Genomic DNA, 24,560 nt, shown 5'->3' with positions numbered 1-24,560 from the left:
ATGAGTTTTGACCCAGTTGGTTAGATTGCAGGTTAATTAACATACTGTTGTGCTGGCAGAGCAAAGGCTTCAGCTGGCTGTGACTGAATCAGCGAAGGAACTATATCTGAATTTGTTCTTGAATGAGGTCCTTGATAGCTTCCTGCAGATAGGAAGGTAGTTCCCAAGCTTGAAGTGCTGCCCTCTGCTCTAGAGTTTGTGCTGTAAGCAGGGAGACCTGGTGGTTAACCCACCCGATGGGCATTGGGAACAGCTTTGATTGGGCATGTAGCCTTGTTGAAGTCACTCACGTTAGGTTTTGCAAAGCTGCCCGGTGGCTCTAGGCACTGAAGAGCCTGTTAATGCCTTGCTGAACCCTGGCAGCTTTGCGTGGCTCTCCCTGCCCTGTTCCATGCCTGTGTCCTGCGTGGGCAGTGAGAGCTCCTGCCTCGCTGGGAAGTTTCACATGGTTGCAAAGTCTAGGCAGTGCTCTGTAACAGTGATGCTGGGGTGGCACAAGCAGCGATCCCAGCAGCTTGTCCTCCATTATGTGAGCACTCTTAGGAAAATCTGGTGATGCAGCAATGAGTTTTTCAGCAGGATTTCAAAGGCTGAATTGTTATCCTTTTGTCTGTGCTCTCTTCCCCTGCTCTAAGCAGTCATTTTACTGTGCAAGTGCTCACCCACAGCTGCTCGCCTCTTGGTCCTTCCCTTGCAGGCGCTAACTGAGCATCGTTGTTGCTCTTTCCCTGATAACCTGGCCTTTCTGTTTCCATTCACTAGATCGAGCTGGGAGCTGCCTGACTTGCGAGAAGGAAGAGTAAAAGCCATCAGCGATTCTGATGGAGTGAGCTACCCCTGGTACGGAAACACCACAGAAACTGTGACCCTGGTCGGGCCCACTAACAAGATCTCCAGGTTCTCAGTGAGCATGAATGACAATTTCTACCCCAGCGTGACGTGGGCTGTTCCTGTGAGCAACAGTAATGTGCCGCTGCTGACCAGGATTAAAAGGGACCAGAGCTTTACCACGTGGCTGGTGGCCATGAACACCACCACCAAGGAAAAGATCATCTTGCAGACTATAAAGTGGAGGATGCGAGTGGACATTGAGGTTGATCCCATGCAGCTCCTAGGGCAGCGGGCGCGGCTGGTGGGAAGGACTCAGCAGGAGCAGCCCCGGATCCTGAGCAGGATGGAGCCCATCCCACCAAATGCACTAGTGAAACCCAACGCCAACGATGCCCAAGTCCTCATGTGGAGACCCAAGCGAGGCCAGCCTATAGTTGTTATACCTCCGAAGTAGAGCAGCACTGGGGCGCGCACCAGTGTGTGCATGTGAGGACTTTGGTGCTGTCAGCATGGTGCAAATGAACGGGGTTTCTGAGCCAAAGCAGACCTCTTGGGTTCACCTGCCTTTGTAGCTGTGATTGGAAATATGGCTTTTTCTTAGTCGGAAAGGAAGTGTGAGCCTGGCCTGGCCAGCACCGGGTCACGGAAGAGGGATTGCTGAGCTGGTGGATTGCCCAGAAGGTGGAATTGAGTACTTCTAGGAGACTGTGGCTGGAAAAGAGGCTGTCTTACCTGAACAACTTGTATTTCCTTGCAGGGAAATGCAAGGAGCAAGAATATGATCAAACCGTGCCTGTGGCAAATGCTGCTTTCCACCCAATTAGACGTAGAAGCGGAGACCATGCCTACCAGACGTGGAGGGCTTGTGCAGCAAACCTTCCCGTCTGCCCTGACAGGGAGCGGGTGTCACCACAGTGTCTATACCTATGCATTTTGGATTGATAATCAACCCATCACCATGCTCTTTGGGACTCGGCGGATGTTTGCTGGGAGACGGAAAGGCCCGGGGCGGCAGGAGAGCTGGCGCCGTCCGAGGTGCTGAGCTGGAGCCCGGCAGCTGCTGCTGCCCGAGAGGAGTTTTCCGCAGCCGACTCAAAGCAGGACATTTTGCATGCGTCTCAGTGTGTTTGGAGTAGTTGTGAATATAGGAGATGCCATAGTTCTTTTCAGTCTTGGGGTGAAATCTAAGGGCAGGTTAGATGTCCTTTAGTTTTAAGGTGCACTAAACCTTTGCAATTCCTCAGTCCTCCCCCCCCCCCCCCCCCSCCAGCCCTTCTTTTACAGAAGCAAAATTATTCTCGGCTGAAGGAGAAATTGCGAGCAATGGCTGTTTACCCAGCCAAGGGAGAGCAGGCCGTTACTGATTGTGTTTGCGTGGTATCCAAAAAAGCTTGGAGGTACTCCAGGATTCAAGCGCTTCCACTGCAGACGTAAGTTGGTTGCGAGAAGTTGGGTGCTTGCTCATTTTCCACGCAAATGCCTGTTCGTGTGGAGAGCCTCGTTCTTAGCCACCCACAGAGCAGCACGGCTAGAAGTTTGCATGTGTGCTTGCACACAGTGCTCGTGGATGCCAGCACCTGTACCGAGGCCTGGGCTCGTGAGGGTGGGCACTGCGTGCGTTGCTCTAGCTCCCCAACTCCGCAAGGGTTGGGCGCGTATGATAACACCATGGGGGGTTTCCTCTCCGGGGGTCAGAGGCCCTGATGTGAGCAAATGCTGCTCTGGGCAGGCCTCAGTGTGCGGCGGGTTTGCGTAGGGAGGCAGAAGGGAGCGTGCTCCCTGGGCACTACCTCGTGCTGTTGCAGATATTTGGCAGATAACAGATTTGGTTGTTTTTTTTTTTTTTCCTTCTCACTCCTCACCCTTTCTTCACTGCCTGGGTCGCTGGCATCGTCCTGGTGCGTGGGGAGGTGCTGACGTGGTGTGTTGCAATGTGCGATTTTCTGTTTTAGCCCTGGGAGCAAGATTTCTCCTCTTTCCTGTCCCTGTCCCACCAGGGAGGAGGGGTGGCACTTTAGCTGCTCYCTCAGGATGCACCAGAGGCAAAAAACATGTTTGTGCTGCTGCTGCTACCACCACAAAAGCGGTTTTAGGCATCCCATAGCTCCGTGAGGATGTGAGACCGATGGTTACGGCTTCATCTGCTTTCTCCCGACAGGCTCCTGCCTCCCCCTCTGTCGGAAAGCCCCGGCACCTGGAGGCTCTTGGCCTGGCAGGGAGGTAGCGCCTGGGGCCGGGAGGGCAGGAGCAGGGTGGGAAGAGCCAAATACCTTCTGGCAAGGCTTGTGCTTTAGCCCAGCCTRGTTCCCTCTGGGAAATGAGACCCTGCTTGTTTTTCCGTTGCTATTTGGAGACCCTGCTGCGCAGGGTGCTTGGAGGCCTGCTGCCGAATCCTGCCCAGCAGGGTGCTGCCGTTGCAGGAGCCGCAAGCTGCCCGGCAGCTCCTCGAGCTTGGCTCCCGGCCCTCGGCAGCCAGCGAGCTGGCGACTGGGAGCTTCTGCTGTTGCAGGGATTTAGGTAATTCCTCCTCGTGATTCCCCAGCTCGGAGGTTCCTGTGCCGCCTGCCTTCTGTCAGCGAGCGGCCCGCTGCGCCTCCCTGCTGCCGGGAGGGCCAGGGGAATGGTGGTCGTCTTCAGCACCTTGTGCAAAGCCCTAGTTGCAGTATTAGCAGTGCTTCCCTGCGCTTGGCCATCGGGCAGCGCAACCTGGAGCTGCTTTGCTCCCCCAGGACGCTGAGCTGCTCTTCCCCCCTCGGTGCAGGAGCGTTTATCCCCCGTGTGCGCACCCCGAGCCTCGTGCTGCCGGGCAGCATGGGTGTCGTGCGGCGGTGGGCTGGGGAAGGCCGCTGGCTGCTGCGGGGACAGAGCTGCCGGGAGCGGCGTGAGCTCGGCTGAGCAGGGATCGTGCCCGGTTAACGTATGCCATGGTGCTTCTCCAAGCCCTCTGGTTAGGATTCCTGCATTGCCGCTGCCTTGTACGCTAGTACCCTGAGCCCCTTTGGTGGCAGGGACCAGCTCGAGCTTCCCAGGCCGCAGGGAACTTCGCTCCTCAGAGCACGCACGATTTCCTGCAAAGCTTCAGCCGCTGCTTGTGCTTTTCCAGGGTGGGATGTGCACCCCGGGCATCTGGGAGCCGGTCCCCAAGAGTGAAGGGACTCCCCAGGCATCTTAGACCAAAAATCCCTGTGATCACCCCGTGCTATTTATTATTCTCAGCGGTGTTTGCTACTGATTCAAAATTTTTTTTTCATTGGGAATGTTGAAGCCTCGACGAATACTTTCAAATGTTGCGGCCGACGGAGCCGGTCCTGCTCCTCCCGTTCGCCCTTGCATGAGCAGAGGGGTTTGGTAGTCTGGGAACCAGCCTGCTGATTTTGGTGCCTAAGTTTGGATTTAGCTGAGGGCTGTGTGAAGCCTTGCAGTGAGGAAGGTTTGGAGGGGGAGTGGGCAAAGAGCTTTGATTTGTTGAGCAGAACTTCTACAGGGAAATTGTCAGCATGGGAAAATATCCCATTTTTGTGAGATTCTGCCAGTGTTTTTATACTGATATGTGATCAAAGGCATTTTTGCCATCATTGATGTTTTGTTTATCAGAAGTGTGTGTGGAGCGGTGTTTTGGTATGCAGAAATTTTAGATACAATTTTCAGTAAAACTTGGGGGAGGAGGGGTACCTTTCAGTTTGTAAAAAGACAGACAAATGTATTTTTGACCTAGTGGGACAGAAACGATCCTGAAGCATCCTGTGAAATCCTTTCCAGGGTGCTAGCCAGGTCCCATCTCTGAAGTGCAGAGATTTCTCCACCTGCCTTTACGAGATGGTTTCAATCCGTTCTGAAGATAAGCGGCCAGCTGGTGTCCATGGGATGCAAGGAGGGAAGACCGCGTGTGTTGGCTTTGAGGTGCCGAGTCCGGTTCCGGTCTCTGCGGTGCGTTTGAAGGAGTCTCTTGTCTCAGGCCGTATTTGAACCTGAGGAGGGGGTTCCCTGACAAATCTGTTGCCCCTAAGTGAGCTCAAAGCTAGGAGAGGACTGTTGAGCAGTGTGTGATGGGAGCCTGAGAGCTGGCATCCGCCCTTCCCACGTTTCGGTCAGGCGCGAGCTGGGAGGTGAAGCCGCCTTGAGCACCGCTGCATCCTGTGAGGCTGCTGCGGGGCCCGGCTGAGACGTGTGACCATCTGTCAGCGCTCCGAAACCCAGCGGAAACGGTCYGGGGGTTGTGCTCAGGGAGGCCTCGTGCTGGCCACGTGGCCCCGGGAGCAGCTGCGGCCCCGCAGTGATGCCAGCCGGTTGGGATAGGAGAGGGAAGGAGGGAGCTGCTGGAAAGATGCTGTTGATTTCGTTGCCATCTTTTGAGATGTGTTGGCAGATCATCTGCCGTGTTTTCCCAAGACCTAGACGACGGCAGCTGCTGTTTCTGTCCATGTATTTCTGCAGCATTCCCCTTGGGGTGCTCCGTGCCGAGCTTTGGTGAAATCTGGGTCGCGTCCTGGGTACCGAGGGCTGGCTGTGCCCTGTGCTGGCGGTCTGCCGGCTGACCTTGCTGCTGGCATCTAGCTCAGTGCCCAGCCGTAGCCTTGTGCTTTGGCCCAGCCCTGTGGGACTACCTGCCTCTGGTGGGGGTTTGCTCCCGAGGACTCTTCTGGGACACCTTGTTCTCATCCGTGTTGTCCTTTAGAGCGGTTTTCCCCTGTGCTCATGGACTAAGGACCGTGCCGGGTACACCCAAACTGGGAGCAGCCCCGGGAATGGGTTGCAGACCTGCTGTGTAGCACTTTGAGTGGCCTGGGGAAGTCTGTCCTCTGCAAGGAGCAGGGAGGGACCACGTTGCTTTGGACCAGCTGTGGCTGCTCACCAGCCTGCCTGGAGCTGCGTGGCCTCGTTTGTGAGGGTGTTGCCAGCACTGGTGCTGTTTTCCCCATCCATCTCTTTTGCCTGGCTCCCATGCCTGCTCCTTCTCTGACATCTGGATTTGATGCCCAGAACTAGGCTTGATTTGTGGGTTGTCTTTGTGGGCATTACCCCGTGCCGTTTGCAAACGGTGTGTGGTCACTAGACCTCCTTGGATGGAGGTGCCAGCTGAGCCTCTCTGGGTTCAGTAGCGTTGACTGGTGCGTTGGCTGTCCCAGGCCTGTAGTCCTCGTGTTGGGATTTCCGCAGCAGGCGTCAGGTGTCCCACGGCAGACAAACCGCTGCTGCGTGCTGTAGGGGAAGCCCAGCTCTGCTCCGCTTGCGACCAAAGGCAAACGCGGACCCGGTCTGCGGGAGGCTGAGCTGAGTGCTTTGCGAAGGAGGGAGATTTATGCAAAACTGGTGTTGGGGGGTGGGGGGGGGGAAGTGCTATAAAAACTGGGTGCTGCTGTGCAGCTGCCTGGCTCTGCACTGCCAGCCGCAGCGTGCCACATAGGAAGGTTTGGGTCTGCGATGGCTGGGAGCGGGTTCGCGTGTGAGARCCCCTGCCTGGCTAGAGGGCGGTCGAGCCTGTTGAAATGGTTTCCTCTGCACCTGCGTGTCTCACCGGGGCCACAAAGCCGTGTCTACAAGCTAAAGAAAAGAGGAAGGAACAAACTGAAGAAGCAGGGAAACCAGCGTCTCTCCTGCGTGTCAAAGGATACGTTGGTAGAGAATTTGGGTCTGAAAGTTCCCGTGGGGGAACCTCTCCCTCTGACAGGCGTGGGGTGGCAGGGACCGGCGCGAGCGTGCCCCATCACCGCAGCTCTGCTGGACTGCTGCTCCGCCAGCCAGCCCTTTCCGAGCACCGTCCGAGGGCGAAAGCCAGCACGGAGGGCTCCTCGGAGCGGGGGTCCCCTGGAGCTCGCTGCCCGGGCCGGCCGCAGGGCGGTGGGCACAGCTCTAATCCTGACGGCTTTCCGGTGCGCGGGAGGGAGCCAGGGGCCTGCCGGGCTGCCGCGAGGGTGGGGGGCGCCGGGGAGCCTGCGGGCAGGTCTGCCGGCGGCGCTTGTACGGCCGTGCGCCTTTGGCCGGCGTGGAGCCGAGGCTTCGCTTGGCTGCTTGCTTTCGGTGGCTCGTGTCCTCGCGCGTCGTCCATCGCTGCGGGGTCCCAGAGCCGCCAGCAAGTGTCGGGGGGCTGCCGCGGCATCCCGGCGGGAGCAGCGCACGGCTTTCCTGGTAGGCGGAGAAAGTGGGAATCGCACGAGGGCCTTGGGCAGGTTTTGTTGGTGAGCAGAAGGCCGGCGAGATCCCGGGAGCAGGCTCAGGACGTGCCGGTCCTCGGGAGCAGGGCGGGAGTGCTGCACTGTGCCGCTCGTCTCCCCGGCCCCGAGCCCCGTTTGCGAGGGCCCGGAGGGGCTGAGCAGGAGCCCGTTGCGGGCTCGCCGGCTGCCGCAGCGCGGAGCTGCCCCGGCGCGGAGCCCTGCGAGCTGCTGGCGCATCCCCGGCGCCCCAAACCTGGGGTGAGGGGGTGTAAAACTGCACAGCGGGATGCTTCCTCCTTCAGAGGCTTGGTTCCCTTCCCAGCTGCCCTTCTCTGTAGCCGGCACCTTGTTATCTCAGGGAGGGACAGGTCACAGGAACGCCCGCCGCACCTTTCCCCCTGCCGGGGCCGCGAGCCGGGGGCCCCTCGCCTCCCCTCCCTCCACCGCTTTGCGCTTTCCCGGCTGTGCCTCGGCGCCTCGTGAGCGTCCCCGCGGGCCGGCGCCGTCCCCCTGGGGTGCACGGGCAGGCCCTGCCGCCCCCGGGCAAGGCTTTGCAGGGAGCGTCCATCCGTCTGTCCGCTCTTAAAGCGTTGCCAAGCAAGAAGCGCCGGGGCGGGAGGCGCCTGCAAAGCAGACAGGCAAAACGCAAGACCGAAGCAGGGCACAGCCGACCCCATCCGGGGCTCGCTCCCGCCGAGCCAGGGCAGCTGCCCATCCTCGGTGTGCGCGCGGACGTGTCCGCCTGCGCGTGTGCTTGGTTTGTTTATTTATTTATTTGTATTTATTTAAAGTTTATTTAAGTTATTTATTTGTATTTATTGACGGCTGGAACTGGGGGTTTATTTCTGYGGCGCGTGCGGCTGGGCCCGCCGCGCGTTTCGGGGCCGCCGAGGYGGGCGGGAGCCTGGAGGCCCTGCCGGGGCTGCCCGTGTGCACCCGCATGGAGCCGTGCCGCATCCTCTCCCCCGCGCCTCGACCACGGCTCTGGTTCTCCTCCCTCTATCGGCTTTTGCAGGGGAGGGAGAACCAGGGAAAAGGAACGGGATTCACGTAAATGCCCGCAGGGAGGAAAATCCGGGCCCGTCCTCTTCCCGCAGAAGCTCGAAGCCCCCTTGTCCCCCTTCCCGGGCACTGTGCTTCCTCCCGTGCCCGTCTGTATTTATTGGCCCGGCCTCCCCGTGTTTTTCTGTTTGGCTCACGCTGTATTTAATGTTGCCAATTTCCGGAGATGGTGATAAGAGCAAGAACGTGTGGGTGTCGCTATGGAGAAAAGACAAAATCAGGTATTCTGCTGCCGTGTGGGGAAAATCAGAAGGAAGAGGAGACGAAAGCTGGTTTTGCAGAGTGCCTTAAACACAAATGACTTTACTGAGTAGGGGGCTTGGACTCTTCTGTCTTTGGATGTTATTACAAACTCAAACAAATGTTGCATTTCACTTCTCTGGGATTAAAAGACAAATATTCAATCTGTACTGGAACCAAACTGTGTTTCCTTGAATGGGTGCAATTTTCTTATAGCCGAAGCTTGCCCCAGAGAGCCGGGCCATGTTGGGAACGTGTGGGGCTGCGGAGGGAAGGAGGAAAGCCCCCAAAAGCTGTGGTGCTGAGCCACCTGGGGGGCCCCATGAGCTCGTAGGGTTTCAAAAGTCAGCCCCCACGGGCTCAAATCGGCCTGGCTTTGGGGTGGGAGAAGCTACTGCCCTGTTGGGCTCAGGCCTGTTCCCCTTCTGGCTTTGTGCCCCTGGGGTCCGGCAGGGCGCTGACTCGCTGGCTGCAAGGTGAGCCCCTCGCAGYGGCTCCCGGCGGGATTCTCTGGTGTCCTGTAGAGGCCATGCTTGCCCCGCAACGTCCCTGCCCTGGGGATGCTCAGAGCCTATTCACAGGTCTTGTAGGGGGCCGTGTCCTTGGGCTGCATCTCCCCTTCCAGAGGGAAAGCTCTCGTGGAGGGGTGGATGCGCAGACGGGAAACCTGGCCAAGGTGAGGGCTGCTGAGCTCAGGAGGGCGAAGGGCTGAGGTGCGGCAGGCTGGGGCGAGCCAGGCTGCAGGCCTTGAGCTTTTGGGGGTAGGGACTTAAGCTGAAAAAATACAAAGAAAATTTCCCCTTTGAAATTGCAGATTCTCTCCTACTTCTTGCATAGTGGAAAAAGGGGGAACAAGATTCAACCCAGAGACACCAGGGKGTGTTTTTTTCTGCAGTCTTCTAGTGAAAATAATAAATGAGGATAATATAGAATTTCATAATGAAGGCTCATTTAAAAAAAAATCACAACCGGGGGAAAATAAGAGCAGCTGAAACATTTGGGAAAAATATAAATGTTTGCAATATATTTTCTGAAAGCCATTAAATATTTATTATTATTATTATTATTATTTTTTGGTAATGAAAGAAGGAATTATCTTCTCAGCCTGAGCCCTGCCTGCACATCGGGAATGGTGGAAGACAGCCGATGGGCACAGGGAAGGAGCTGGGGGCTGAATCTTGTCCGAGGACTGCCAGGCTGTGTCCCAGGCAGAGGGGAAGCTGGATTCGGGTGCTGCTGCAGGATTAGGCTCTTGCAGGATGCCGGAGGTGCAYCCCCTTGCATTGCACAGGGAAGGAGGCAATGCATTACTTGCAGTGAGCATCAACCCTATCAGTCCCCTTTTGCTGCGCAGTACATTTGTGCCCTGCGCAGGCTGGTTTCTTTAATAGCTGCTTGTTTAAGTGTTGCTGGTCGCGCTGGGCACCAAGAGATGCTGGCGGACAGCTGATGTGTTATTTAATGAGTGGGTTTCTTTCCTAGGCTTATATTAAACCATCACTTATCTACTTAACAAGTTTGGGRCTGCAGCAAATGTTGATCCCTCTGGGCACAGGGGAGCGCAGCGGCGGGCGCACAGCACAGCCCCTGAAACACCAGCGCAGCCGAGGGGTGCTGCGGCCTCCTCACAGGGGCTCTCAGTGTGATTAGGGGCTTAGGAGAGTTTGCAAATCCTGGCTGGTGGCTTCACCCCTGTGGAGAGGGGTCTGTCCCCAGGTAAGAGCTGCAGTCGCTGAGATCAGGGGGTCTAAATGGGCTTTGGGACAAACGGGACCTGGCAAATATTGGCCTCTGAGCAGCACAGCCTGGGCTGGCAGTACTGAAGAGGCTGGGACGGCATGGCCCTGTGGGGCAGCCCCCACTGGTGACTGCCTTGTCCTGGCTGAGGGGCTGCGGGGACCGTGCCAGGAGCACCATGGCTTTGGCTCACCGAGGGGCGCAGGGCAGGCTCGCACCGGGCTCGGGGACTGGCTCCCAAGCAAACATGGGGCTGAGGCCTTTAGAAACAGTCTGGTCCTGGGAAGGGGAGAGGCATTCCTGGCCTTGCCCCCATTGCGGACATCTCCCACCTTGTCCCCCAAAGCTCCTCTGTGAAGCGGGGCAGTGCAGCTGCCCCTGGGGCCTGCTGCCTTGTCTGGGACGATGTGCTCCAGAGCAACCTGCGTTTCCCAAGGGCCTTATTTACAGAGCAATTACAAGGGCAGTCTGGGTACTGCCACCCACGGAGGAGCATGGGCACACACCCCAGAYGCACAGCCACAGCGAGCAAAGAAATCCTTCAGGGTGCCGGGGATGAAGTACCGACACTACCTCTGCACGCCAGCAGAGGCACAGATGAGGGATGCTGCACGTAGTACTGAAGAGTGCTTTAATTGCTCTATTCCCTCTTCCAGAAAAGCTGAAAACATCAGTCAACTTTCAGCAACAGATGAGAAAGCAGTAAGAAGCGAGAAAATTTGGCTCTGCAGCTCCTCCCCAACACATGGGAACAAATAAAGGTGTTAATGAGTTAGTGATGGCTGCTCCTAAAGGCATGTAGCAGTCTGGAGCTCTCTAAGCTACCCAATGGGAGACATGAACCCAGCAGGAAACCCCTCCAAGGCCTGGCTGCTGACTGCACGCTTCTTGCTGTGCCTCTAGGACAAGCGTGGCCAGCACTGAACAGGAGCAACTCCACAGCGCTGGCCCAGGAGCTCCCACGAGCCTGATGACCTCTTCCTTGCTGGGTTGAGTCAAGGCAAGAAAACACCCAGGGTTTTAATTTGAGAAGATGTGGGGGACAAAGGGGACGTGGAGGATTGGTTTAGTATTGGGATTTAACACCAGCGTGACACTACGAGGCTGCTGATCGTATGACGTCAGGGAGGYAGGAGCCCTGGGCACAGGTGACTCCAGGTGTCACACCCAGGGAAGGCTCCCAACGCCGAACGACCCGCAGCCCAGCATGGCAGACACGCAGACCCGCTCACTCTGGCTGTGGCGTGTAACGCAGGTACTTCTTGCCCGATGGGAGGTCCTTGGTGAAGACTCCTTTGGGGAACAGCTTCTTGGCTTCATTGTCAGGTAAGGTGGGAATGACCATGACGCTGTCACCAGGCTGGGGAGCAAATAGGAACCATGAGAGCAGCAGAGGAACTGGCAGGCTTGGCTGCAGGTGGCATGTCCCTGCTGGCAAGTGATGTGTCACCTTCCCTGTGAACGCTCAGCCCCAGCGCCCCAGGTATGTCCCCTGCAGCTCTGTCCATAGCCAGTAGTGAAGACTGAGTGGGAGATGCACCAGGAGGTGTGGACGATGCAGAAAAGGAGAGCTGCTCCATCTGCCAACCCTGCCAGCGGGACCCCATGGTGCAGCCCTCCCCATGGTACTGCCAAGCAAACGGGCAGCACGAGGAGGGGAGCTCAGCACGGGGTCTCTACAGCTCATCTGTGCTCCTTGCTGAGCAGGGCGCACGGCAAGGCCTGCATCTGCTCATCCACTCCTATTGCTCAGGCTCCCCTGGAAAGGCAGCACTTGGCCAGGCTGAGCCCTAGCGCTTTCTTGGAGCAGGGGTGGTGGGTGAGCTGGCCCAAAACTGCTGACAGCTTATGCTGTGCTGCAAGGGGAACTGCCTGCAGGGACCTCCTGATCAGATAGAGTGGGCGTTTGGGCCATCGCTTCTCTCTGAGAGCTTGGTCCTGCCTCATAACAGAAGTACTAAATGCCTAGGACTTTGGGGGACCCTGTAGCAGCAGGAGGGTGTCCTCTGGCCCCAGACAAGTAGGCTTCTCTGGTATCAGCTGTCAAAGCCAGCAGCAGGACAGGTCCAAGAGCTGAGCAGCTCTGCCAGGCCAGGGAAATGCTGGCTAGCTAAAGTGCACTGCTTGTTCTTGCTTTTTATTGGATGCCCAAACTATTTTTTGGAGTTTTAAATAATGCTTCTGAACTGGAACGGCAGCTAAGCCACTTCAGTTAGTTATTTTCCACAAGGCTAGGATCTGGTGTGTACCTGCTGGGCAAAGTGGGCCTGAGCCCATATTGGCCTTTCCTTGCTCAAAGGGAGCAGAGCAGTGTGCCAGCCCAGGAACCAGCTACCCTGCGCTTACTGCTTTCTTGGTTTGTGACACTGACTTTGAGCGGAGTTTGGCCTGGCAGCTGACGCCCAGTAACGCTCACTCTTATCATGGACAGCAAGGGCAGGACCTGCCTTGCCCCAGAGCTCAAGTACTGCTAGCCTGAAGGAACAGGCTCCRTATCTGCCAGCACCTGGGACTGAGGAGAGGGAAGGGAAGATTCTGGCCAACTCCAGACTGCAATGGCCCTGGAGCCTGTGCTGGGATCCAACTCAAATCCCAGGATCTCGGTAGCTCCCCCTACGCTGCAGCCCCCCCAAGGGGGGGCGATTGATGTTTCAGTGCACCTCTGCATCACCCACCCGCTGCAGTGCTGGGCTGCAGGCTCTGCTCCCCTCCTCACCTTCCAGTTCACAGGTGTAGCGACCTTCTTGTAYGCCGTCAGCTGCAGGGAGTCCACCACTCTCAGGATCTCATCAAAGTTTCTCCCAGTGGTGGCTGGGTAGAGGATGGAGAGTTTCAGCTTCTTATCTGGGCCAAAAACGAACACCTGAGCACAGGGAGACAGGGTCAGGTTCCTGGGCACCCTCAGGGTCGAGCAGTGTATATATGTCCTACAGCTCCACCGGATCTGCCCAGCCCTCCTGCTCCTCCCTCTCCTGGGAGGTGTCCTGCCAAGACCCCGTTTGATCACAGGTCCTTGGGACAGTGGAGACACTGTGATGGTTATCTCCTAGAACAACTAGTGCCCCCCACCCTGGCACAGGAAATGTGGTGTTTGTTCTGAGAGCTTGTTTACAACGTCAGGTTATTTCACTACTTGAAACATTTCCTCCCCACCCCAGCCTGTGCCCCTTCTAACGCAAGCGCTGAAGGGGAGAGGGAAAGTCCAGCACATCAAAGACTTGCAGGATGTCCCCTCTCTGCCTAGACTGGCACAACCAGGATGAGCTGGTGGCAACAGTGAGACAGAGCCATTCCCAGCAAGACAGGGCTGTGCTCAGCCTCTTCTTGCAGCACAGCCCATGGATCTAGCCCAGGGAAGTTAACCCAGCTTCCGAGGATGGTCATGTCCATGCAGGTAGGCTGCCCCCATCTCCATGCCCCAGACAGGGCAGGATGGCAACTCATGCCTACTGCTGCAGTGCTCCAAGGCCAGAGCACGGTCAGGGTACTCACCACGCGGGCAGTCAGGGGCATGCCATCCTTGTCCCGCTCGTCTGGGTCCAGCATGCCCAGCTTGACAGCAAGCTCCCGCTTGGCATCGGCAATGATAGGGAAGGGGAGTTTCTCCTCGGGCTGGTCCCCATTGTATGCGTTGATGTCCTGCAGAGAGAAGCCATTGGCATGCTCATGCTCCCCATCTTGGGTACCATCATGCTGGGGACGGAGGCCAGGCAGGCAGACCTCCATGCAGTGGAGGTGTGCAGGTGAACGTGTGTGGCACAGGCTCTGGTGGTGTCATGCAGTCTTTAACCACTATTTTGGCATGGGCGGATGCCTCACCTGCTCTCTTACCCCAGCTGTGCTCTGATGTGGGCCAGGCCTGCTCCTGTGCACAGCACCTCTTCCCTCTACACACTGATGCCAGACTGACACCTCCCCATGCTGTGTCCCTGTCACCATGACCCCTGCGGAGGGGCTGCACAGCCACAGCCAGGTGCCTGTGGCCTTCCATGAAGTTTCTAGTTGCCCAGCTTCACCCGGGCACACAGAGGTAGGAAAAGTCCTGCCTGTGCTGGTGACACAGGGGCATTTACCCACCTTGCTCTGAGAATGGAGGTCCCTCTTCGAGCCCCCTCCCAGAAAGTGAGCCAGCATGACTGACAGATGTGTTGATATAGCACCTGAACTGGACTGTGCTCTTAAAGAACAGTTTTTCCAGTGGTAGAGCAAACCAGTGACTCTAGAGCTAACAAAGCTCACATCAAACACTTCACAGATTTTGTGCAAGGGGGCCAGGTCCACTCAACAAGTCACTTCTATCTTAACGAAAGGCTCTGGAAAATGCAGTGAAAGTCTGAGCGCATATGCTGGGTTGCAGCTTGATTTTTTGACAGTATCGGGGAACAGGAGAGAAAACAACCATCACCTTCAACAGCTGCCTACGCTCTCCCTCATGACCTTGGTCTATGAGGTTGCTCCCTGTGCTAGTCCAAACTTGGTCTGTATTACAGGGAATTTGTATTTTTAGCCTCCCTGAAACTGGTCTGGATTTGGCCAAAACATTCAAGTTTTCCTTGTAATCTGGGGCAACTCCCATAGGGATTGGGCTGAGCCACAGCAGGGCTGGGAGTAGCCTGCTCAAGGCAGCACAAGCAGAGCAGCTGGCAGCATTAAAGCAAGTGTGAATTCAAGGTCACCGCCCCAAAACAGAGCTATCTTTTTCCATTCTCCTTTTGCTACAAGTGAACAAAACCAACTCCAGCGCTGACCTAAGCCTCTCCCACAGCACTGTGGTGTGTTATCGGTTGAGCTGGCAATGTGAGTGTACAAGCGTCTGCCTCCCTCAGGCTTTGAAGGTAGGGGAGCAGGCTGGGCCTTGCTCRGGGGGAACACAGGGAGGGAAGGGTTGGAAATGCTTCCCTTTGGCACTGCCAGCTGCTCTCAGATCATGCCAGAGGCAGCAAGAGCAGGCCCAGCGCTGGTCCTCAGCCCTCCCAGGCTGATGGTGGTGACGTGGGGGGCCATAACCCTGCCCTGGCGAGCACTGGCTGCTCAGGATGCTGCAAGCAGGTCAGAGGGTGCACACGTGGCAGGATGTTTCCTTTGCAGCTTTTCTCTTCACTTGCTTTCTCCCCAGAGCCTTCACAGGTCAGCACTGCACTGCCAAAAGGGGCTGTTCGTCTCGGCTTGGCTGTGTGTATTTCCCAGTTGAGTCCTGTGCGACGGCAGTACGTGCACCCATCCTTACAGAGCCAGCTGAGGCCAGGAACACGTTTCTGCTTGCCTCCACTAGCAGCCCTTTCCTCGTAGCCACAAGGACAGCCAGCTGGGCAGTGAGGACAGGAGCAGGACATCCCCCTGCCCTGCCCCAAACACTGAACACCACCACTTAGGAGGAGTTCCTCGGCTGATGCTGCGACATGTTCACTCTCTCACTCTTTCCACATCCCCAGAAGGTCTCTGAACTCCTCTAGAGCATAAGATTCATGGACAGACCCTTTTTGCAACTTATACTTATGAATTTTAGTGAGGGCCCAGCCTGTCTTGTGTTCAACAAAGCRGAAAGCAGAGGCAGAAACAAGTGACTCCAGCAAGCCAGTGACGTGGGAGGTAYCTCTCTCTATACAGGCCTCTTGAATGAGTGAGAATCAGTCACTGGAACAAGCACGGGTGGCTCTGCAAAAGCTCAGTGAACAGACCAAGTCTTGCAGGAGCAGAAGTCTCTCTCTGTCTCAAGCTGAATTAGTTTCTTCTGCCCCAAAGATAACCCGCYTTTCCTTTGCTTTTGCTCCCCCTTCCCTCCCAGCGTTGGCCAGTGTGTGCCTGCTGTATCGTGCCTATTGGCTTGAACCCTGTGATCAGAATGTCGCTGGGATGCGCTCAGATTTTCTGACTTCATTTCTCCTAACTCACCTCCCTGAAGAGTTGCAAGAAGAAATCTTGTACCAGGACAGGACGCTACTCTCTGGAAATGTGCAGTATGGCACTTTGCTGTTAAATTGCAACAGTCAAAGTCCTGAGACTTACTACAGAGCTGTTCTTACAGGCCCCAGGCATGAGAGTGGTTTAATGAGTAAAGAAGAGCTGCTGTAAACTTCTACCTAAACTTGTGCAGTTTGAGTCCAGTCAGGATTTAAAAAAATTGTTTGGCAATCTCCGTTCAGTTGGCTCAGACAACTGTTTGCAATAGCATCTGCTGCCCTTCAGCTGTGTAAGGGAAATGGGAAAGGACTCTAATATGATGCATGTCCCGCCCAGAGCAGAAGTCTTGCTCCTTTCCAGAGCCAGACAGCTTATCCACACGCTAACACTGCAAAGAAAATCATCAGTCATAGATTTAAAGGAATAAAGGTTTTCTCCATGGGTGTTCAGCACCATATCCTCCTCCACCTGCCAAGTGACAATTCATCCTCAGGATTTCTGTATCACAAGTCACAGGACTATCTGAAAAATCTTTTCTGCTTGGAGCAGTTTAAGTTGTCCAGCAATAACCTTTATTGCTGCAGCACTCTTGATGGTACACTGAAAGGTGAGAAAGTGGGAACAAGTCCTGTGCATAAAACTCTGCTCTTCTGAAAAGCAATAATCAAATCCTACTGATTATAACTCATTCCAAAATGCACGTAACTTCATCACCCAGGGGATCTCTGTACAAACAGTGCCATAAACCCTACCCTCTTGTGCAACAGGACACGCAGAGTCATTCACTTCCCTATGAACTATTTTTCTTTCCAGAGTCCAAGCTGAAACCAGACACTGCAGGGGAAATTTAAGCCTCCATGAGTCAGGGGTGACAAGGCACTGGTGACTAAAGAGAGCATYGAAAGCACATGCCAGTCACCCCTGCAGTGACCGTTGGGCTCAGAGGAGAATTTGAGCTCTCTACGTGCCACAGACCAGGTGCCCCTGCCCCTGGTGCAGATGCCCTGGTTAATCCTGCCTAAGGAGCTTGTGCATTCAGCCAAGTCTTGGAGAAGCAGTGCATGGACTGGGAAGGCTGAGAAACCTGGAGCAAGCCCCTAAGCCTTGGCTAGGGATGGCTAAGAACAGTGATATCTTTTGCTGGGAAAGCATGGATTGGCAAAGTGACGTGACAGCTATTGGTCATGCTGTAGTCTACAAGCCTGCTTGTTGCTGCTAGATGAGCTGTCCCTGCCTAGTTTATCTCCTTTCCTATCTGCTCACTGAAATTTGGCAGCAAGGAAAGCAGAGGTTTTTCTGTTCTTTCATGCAGAATTTTAGCCATCCATTCCTTGCTGCCCATTTGCTTCCTCGCAGGCAGTACTCTAGATGAAAACAGCTTCTTCCTCTCAGTACTTTTAGTAGCTTCATCCAAAGACAAAGCGTGAGTGTATAGAGGAATGTTGCACAGAGATCTGTTTGCCAAAAGCTTTGCTTGACACAAGGACTTGAGTTGAGGATGAGATCTAGTAAAGGATGTTGCAGTTTTTCCACCTCAGGCTAGCATCTAATGCAGGCTGCTTTTGTCCAGACAGGYATCTGCTACTAGGTCTTGGTATCTCCGTTCAAGCTCTTTTTTCCTCCGTGGTTGGGCTGGAGAACCTTTGGGGCATTGTCCACAGTCTCAGACTCACAGCAGGCCTTAAAGGCTGCTTTCCTAGTTCTTCTCTTTGGCTCTCTGCATTATTTCAAGTTCTTCTCTGCTTTGTCAAGGACCTCTCCTAGCATTTCAAAGGTGTGCAACAATGTTAATGAATGGGATTGGAGTCATCCTAGGGTTTCCTGCATGTAATGTCACTGTTTGACAGTTTAGAAGTCCTCCCTTCACCCTCCCCTGTACAGCCTTAAGAGGCAGACGTACTGCCCAGTCAGCCTCCAAAGCAGCACTGGGGAAGCCTTCGTCCTCCACTCCTGTTAAGCAGATGGCAGAGTTGTCACCAGGGAAAGGATCACATTTATGGCTCAGGTTTAAGAGCAGAGCAATTGCACCCTTGTCCTCCCTTAGCCCTGTGATGCACACTTGCTGAGTTCATTGCTCCTCCATCCTTCCTATGCCGCTCATGATGTTGCGACCTGGCACATGCCCCCATTCCCAAGTGGAGAGCCCCAGTCTCTGCGCTGAAGCAGCTTCAAGCCTTTGAGCAGCCTTTTTCCCCCTCTGCTGCATGCATACTGCATCCAAACCTTTCCTTGTACCCCCGGGAGCCTGTGAGATGAGCAATTTCAAACACAGGCTGCATGAGAGAGTCAAATCTGCTATGGATTTATCCATGCCAATTTGAACTTTTGCTTTGGCTGTGTTTAACAGTTCTCCTTTTGACAGATGCTGAGCTGACATTTCTAAACCACTGTCTCCGAGGCCTCTCCCTACCCTGACGGAAAGTTCACTACTGTGATGCACAGCTCATGCTGTTGCCCTCTGCCTTCCTCTGCAGTTGTCCTGGAAGGTTTTCCAAAACTGCTGTCTCCCATCAGTCAGCACTGCAAAGCCGCTCTGCAACTCCTGGTTCTACCTGAGGCTATGCTGAATAATCCTGTAGCGTCAGCAAACTCAGCTCGTTGTTCACCTCTTTACCGGATCATCTGATTATGCTGAACCATACATGTCCCTGCAGACCCTCGGGGGAGCTCAATGCTGCCTTCCCTCCCTCGACACAATTATCGCTTCCTCCTATCTCCCAACAAGAATGGACAAGAGAGCCTTCCCTTTCACAGCTGATTTCATTCAAAATTCTTGGAAATTCAAGGATTTTATAGTCAGCAATATGCGTACAGTCCTTCCACGGGCTTTAACAAACTGGGATATGAGATTCCCTTACATCAGCCAAACCAAAACTTTCTGTTACATTTAATGGAATGTATTTGCTAATTCAACTGGTGGTTTTGGCCAGTTTGACCAATGCGGAAGTCTGATTTACTGATGGGGGTTTCGTATGTTTTCCTCAAGCAGTTCTGAGACCTGGCATCACATCTGCCGTGCTCCATTCAGGTACAAAGGCCAATTTAAGCAATAGAGAGTAATTGGGCAATTTCTCAGCAAGTCAAACATGAACTCTCAAACATGAACTAATGTTTGAGTGGGGAAGTTGCTTTACCACCTCTCTCATTACACACAAGCATCACCAGCCCCCTGCARATCATGTGAGAATGTTCCCAAGTTCAAGAGTTAGCAAAGAGGCTGATAATTCACTTAGGTTTTTTGTGCTCTGACCGTATCTTTCTGAAATGCTCGTTTTATACCCCTATCACCTGTCAGCCCTGGAGTCAGACTCCCTGGCAGCACACCATTGCTGAGGCTCCATTTTAAGTTTTTCATTAGTCTCTCTTTTGTTCCTTCAGCAAGTTATTTTGTTGTCATCTTTTTTTTTTTTCCCCTTACTGTGGTTTTATATTTAACATGCTCCTACTTGCGGTTTTATGTTTAACATGCCCCTATTTATTCTTTTTTCTCTCTTTCCTGCCTGGACATGAACTGCACCCTTTGAAGCCATTCAGTTCTCACACCTTCTTTACTTTTCTGTTTTACTGCAGAGCTTTTTTAGGGACTGTGGATAGACTACCTTCCTCTGAGCTTTTGACACTGCCTCGTACACCTTGCATGCATTTTACCCTTTTTGGTGTTCAACAGGAGAGCTGTAATAGCACTTTCTCCTTGTTGCAAAGCATCAGTGCACAGGGGGTCTGCAGTACTCACTGACATACTTGGCTCACTTAACTGAACTTTAAACCAGTCCTAAGGGATGTACCTTGGTGTTTGTACCCCAGTGAGTTTCCAAAGTGCCTGTCACACAAGGACAGCCAGGAGCATTACTTTGTATGTCTTGTTTTCTAGACCTGTTAGCTGCACAGAAAGAAATGCACGTGCTCAAGCCAACTTTTGGAGCACTTCACAAAAATGGGATACCTGTGCAGACCTCTCTCTACTGTTCCCATTTGGAATTTTAGCATCCCCTATCCTACATGCTTTGAGATTCAAATATCTTAAACGTTATCCTCAGAAGATGTGTAATTCCAAGGCTGTGCTCATCTCTGTGTGGGCTTTTCCTCTGGCCTTTCGCATAAACGCTCCTCTGCTGCAAGGCAGCCGCACAAGCTCCTTTTGTCTCCCCGTGCCCCGTACCTTGCTCCAGGAGAGGTGGTCTTCGACACTGTCAATGGAGAGGGCGATCATCTTCACGTTGCGCTTGCTGAACTCTGGTGCTAGCTTCGCTGCCTGGCCAAGCTCTGTGGTGCAGACGGGCGTGAAGTCCCGGGGGTGAGAGAAGAGGATGCCCCATCTGAAAGAAGAGGGCAGGCGATGGCATTAGGGTGAGCTGTTGTTCCGATTTGCCATGTGGACAAAGAGCTCTACATACTGCATTGGACAGAGGCCAAATGCAGCAGCTAAGGGAACAGCTTGTCTCCCCGCTAAGTGGAGAAGGAAATCCTGTCCCAGGAACTCCTTCTTCCCTAGCGCTGGAAGCCTTCAGAAGAGAAGCCCCATTCATCACGCTCTGAGGAACTCCAGACTCACAACCCCTCTCCTCCCTCCTACCAAGAGATGCTGGAACAGCCCACATTTCCTAAAGCGGAGACAGACACGATGCCATGCAAGCAAAGTCTGTGAGAGCCATGTGTATGCGCCATACCCCAGAGACCACACAGATGCCAACCTGAAGGCCATGTTATTGCAAAGATCGCTGCTGGTTTATAAAGCTCATATTTACTATGCTGTACACCTCATAAATCACCATGAGGAGAAATACCCATTTATATCATGCAACTTAAAGGAACAGGATAGGACCAAACCTTAACCCAACTGCTGCTGTGAACTTCCAAACGTACTTCATTAAAAATTAAGAAGTAATCAATTAAGAGGGGATGCTAGAAGTCAACACTACATTATGGCTGCAGTTTTAACAATACTGCCACCTTGCTATCGCCCAGCACTTGCCATCAGTGGATTTCTTAGGCTTTCCAAAGCAGGCAAATACTGTTCATCCAATTTTAAAGATGAGGAAACTGAGGCACAGAGAAAGGCAGCAATATGACACAGCAGGCCAGCGACTGGAGAGAAACAGGACTTGTGTCTACCAGGCCTCTGATCACAACACCATGCTGCAAATAGCTCTAATCCATGGAGTTTATGACAAAACAGCTCATAACTCTCAGGAGTTTCCAGAGGCTAATCCAAAGCCAGGCCCCAGCACTTAAAACTTTCTGCCCAGGAATCGTACCATTTCTATGTAAAACTTAGCTCAACATTTACAGGTCTTACTGCACAGCTTGTCACCTGGCCCCCAGCGGTCCATACATACAGCTGTATGTCACAGCAGTTGAAGCAAGTCCTGCCTCAGTGGTTTGCAAACAGAGCTGGAGGGATGAAGCAAGGTACCCTGCAGCTCTGGCAGAGCTGTGCAATTACCATAGCTCTTAATGAAGTTACGGGGCAGCTTCCCAGTCACTGGTGTTACAGTGTGTCTTACACAATGTTATGCTACTTGAATAAAAAGGTAGCAAACTGCTGAGCAGATGCTGTCCAAGAAGTCTGCTATGTGTATGATTAGGCTGGAACAGCCAGTTTTACAAAATCCTGCAAGCAACACCTTATTTTCTCATTTAAACTAACAAGTTTCCTTTTATCTGGTTTGCCCAGCTCTGCAGTGCCAAAAGGAGTGGACTCAAAATGCTGCATCAAGTGTGCCAAGCCCTGCAGGAAGCACGTGTGTCCCAGCAGCGCGGTGCCAGACCCCTCCTGTTTGTGCCAGAAATGGAGCAACAGGCTTTGCAGGACATTGTGCCCAAAGGTACGTGGCTTTGCATGCCGGGCTCAAACAGAATCGGAGCCCTTTGCCACGGCTCGATTACACGCCTTCGCATGTACATGGGCTCACTCACAAAGGACGTACGTGACACCTGAGCTGATCCCCAGGACTGGCCTGGACTCAGAGGCTGTTCCAGCAGGTCTGGCTTTGCTCCATGCTCAGGCTCACCAGACAGCCGTTTTACTGGTTTTTATCCAGGTTTTCAGAGTACCTCCTCCCTCTCTTCCAGGGCTCAGCCCACCCGTAGCAGAGCCCGCAGGAGGGGAGAGGCATCCTTGCGGCAGACCTCTGCCTGTCCTGCCTGACTCGCAAGGCAGAGCTCAGCCGTGCTCCAACAGGCATCTGTGCTGACACCCAGACCAAGCGTCATCCCCAGGGGACAGGACACGCAGCTTAGAGGTCAACATGGATCGTCATCGCCAAGTCTAACGTATCACACCTCCTCTGTGGGCCCCTGAGACCAGCAAGCTCCCTCCAATGACACGGGAAATGCTGTTAGCACGGCTCTACCAACTCAGAGGAGCCTGTATCTGCCTCACTACTGGCTGCCCCTGGAAAATCCCAGCGTCCGACTGCCCAGCACATAAGTGTGGTGGCCTCCCTAGCCTCAAACTGCATGCACTGAGAGGGCTGCCGCAAACATCGTCCAAAAAGACCACGGCAGAGGCTGGCACAGGCGTGCCTCCTTATTCCGGTCACGCTGCTTGTGGGCTGAGGCTGGTCTGCACACAGTGTACAAGGCCACGCTCATTTATGCCTCCCATCCAGGACTGAGCATAACTGACAGACTGCCAAAAACAACTCTCTTGTTTGTCTGCCTTAAAAAGCAAAGACTGACACTGTGATCAAACCAGCGGTTTCAAAACCTGTAGGAAATCCTTTGCACAGGCTACAWGGGCTCATTTCAGAGGCGTGCTGACTCCTTGCCCTGACAACAAGCCAAACCTGCAAGGCCCAGCTTTCCAACTGCAGAATAAAACCAGCTCCTTGGGAGCATGTGTCCTACATTACTATTCAGACTGAAGGGTAAACAGCCTTTTCTTCCTGGGGACAGTGTTAGGGTCACTCCCCCTCCCCTAAATCATCCACTCCATCCATACTGAGCATCCATCCGTGCTCATGAGGGACAGTTCAGAGTCCAGATGTGTTTCACCAAGGAAGGACTTCACTCACCCTGATAGCAGGCCATGAAAGCCTTCGATAAGAGCAATGTTACCAGGGGGACGCTCCCTGAACTCAGAATAGCAGCCAAACTCTTGGAGGAAGAGGTTTTACAGAACTTCCTTGTTACACCTCTAGAAATTAAAAAGCCTGTTTGGCTTTTCAGCATTCAACTGCAGCAATTGGGAGCCAAAAGAACGACACGACTGAAAGAGGAGAGCGGTACTCTCCCTCTGCTCTGGCACGGGCAGACACGGCGCAGCCRTGGCGAAAACAGTGCACAGGACAATCACATAGCTTCACCATGACTTGCACAGTGCAGGTCCACAGGTCTGAGCCAGGCACTATCAAATATGGACCTGCTCAGGATCCTCCCAGAGAAGATACTTCTTGTTCAGGGAGCATAGGTTGTCCTAGCCCACTGGGCAGGTAGAATTGGCCACAATGCTTAAAGCAGTGGGTTTATAATTTGGCAGACAACTTCCTGGAGGCAAGTCACAGCCAGTCTTCTGATTCAAGATCWACCTTCACCCAAGCCAGACTTGCTCTTTCTGAGCTCAGACAGCTGAAGGAGAGATCAGGAAAGTTAATAAATGTTAACAAAAAGGAAACACCAAAGGGCTTATATTATGTAAATCAGATCATGGGAACTTGTTACTTATCCAGGATAGACTGAGAACAAGATTTTGAAGTCCCCCCTGCGAGGCTCCTTGGGAGCATTTCACCATGTGATCTGGTGAAACAGATGTTTTTTTGTTCAAAATCTCATCTTTCCCTTCTGTGCACAGAGGAGAAATGGGTGGGTTGGCACCTCCCTGGCCAACGGGTGGGATGAGCAGGGTCCGCAGGGAAGTGAGCTCCAGTTTGGGGGTCTGGCTCTGATGCAGCAGCCCTATGGGATGGTGCTTCATCTCCCACTGCCTGCGGCTCTGTGTGCGGGGGGAGACAGACCACCCTGATGTCAAATACTGGCGGAGGGGTCTGAAAGAGCACAGAGCTGGGGTGCTCAGCCCGCTGGGCTGGTCTTACAGATGGGATCTTGTGCTCCCATTTTCATCTGCTTTCACCTTCGCGAGCTCTGCTCTAGCCTGGCTGAGAGGGTCCTGGTGGTCTCAGCTCCCGGCTGTGCCACCCTCCCCTGTGGCTGGCACAGCCCGTGGGGGCCCGGATCCCGAGGCACTCGATCACAGGGGATCCCAATCCCAGAGACCCCAGTCTGGGGGGCTCCTGGGGCACCTGATCCTGGAGAGCTCTGGGGGGTCCCAGTCCCAGGGAACTCCAGGGGATCCCAGGCCACCCAGTCTCAGAGGGCTCCTGGGGCACCCGATCCTGGAGAGCTCCAGGGGGTCCCGGGCCACCCCATCTCAGAGGGCTCCTGGGGTCCCAGGGCACCGATCCCAGAGAGCCCTGGGGGGTCCCAATCCCAGGGAACTCCAGGGGGTCCCCGGCCACCCCATCTCAGAGGGTTCCTGGCGATCCCGATCGTGGGGGATCCTGGGGTCCCAGGGCACCGATCCCGGAGAGCTCCGGGGGATCCCAGTGCTGGGGGATCCCGATCCCGGGGGACTCGCGGCCCACAGGCCCCGCGGTTCCGGTGGCGGCGGGCACAGAGGCCCCCCGCGCCCTCCCCCCC

General features: G+C 54.4%; 3 protein-coding genes across 3 annotated transcripts in view; 2 read left to right on the top strand and 1 right to left on the bottom strand.

Annotated features, from left to right (window-relative positions):
- On the top strand, nt 1-4,542 carry LOC112977143 (protein FAM78B-like). The gene is made up of 2 exons (XM_026089159.1): nt 1-19; nt 636-4,542. Exons 1-2 carry the CDS (start codon nt 1-3, stop codon nt 1,283-1,285), a joined length of 669 nt encoding a protein of 222 aa, XP_025944944.1. The 3' UTR covers nt 1,286-4,542.
- Nucleotides 4,543-10,636: 6,094 nt separating this feature from the next.
- PRDX6 (peroxiredoxin 6) lies at nt 10,637-20,262 on the bottom strand (the record flags this gene model as incomplete). Its single annotated transcript, XM_026089157.1, has 4 exons — nt 10,637-11,382; nt 12,739-12,885; nt 13,515-13,661; nt 20,083-20,262. Coding segments are annotated over 4 exons (606 nt in total), but the record flags the coding sequence as incomplete, so codon positions are not given.
- A 1,449-nt stretch (nt 20,263-21,711) lies between these two features.
- TADA1 (transcriptional adaptor 1) overlaps nt 21,712-24,560 on the top strand; it is a 27,078-nt gene continuing 24,229 nt past the window's right edge. The window contains exon 1 of the mRNA XM_026089124.1: nt 21,712-21,748. Within this exon, the coding sequence (XP_025944909.1) occupies nt 21,712-21,748 (37 nt within the window). The remainder of the gene's footprint in view (nt 21,749-24,560) is intronic.

This window comes from Apteryx rowi, unplaced genomic scaffold (assembly GCF_003343035.1).
Source record: "Apteryx rowi isolate R43461 unplaced genomic scaffold, aptRow1 scaffold_80, whole genome shotgun sequence".
Classification (NCBI taxonomy): domain Eukaryota; kingdom Metazoa; phylum Chordata; class Aves; order Apterygiformes; family Apterygidae; genus Apteryx; species Apteryx rowi.
This window is presented reverse-complemented; position numbering and strand designations above follow the sequence as displayed.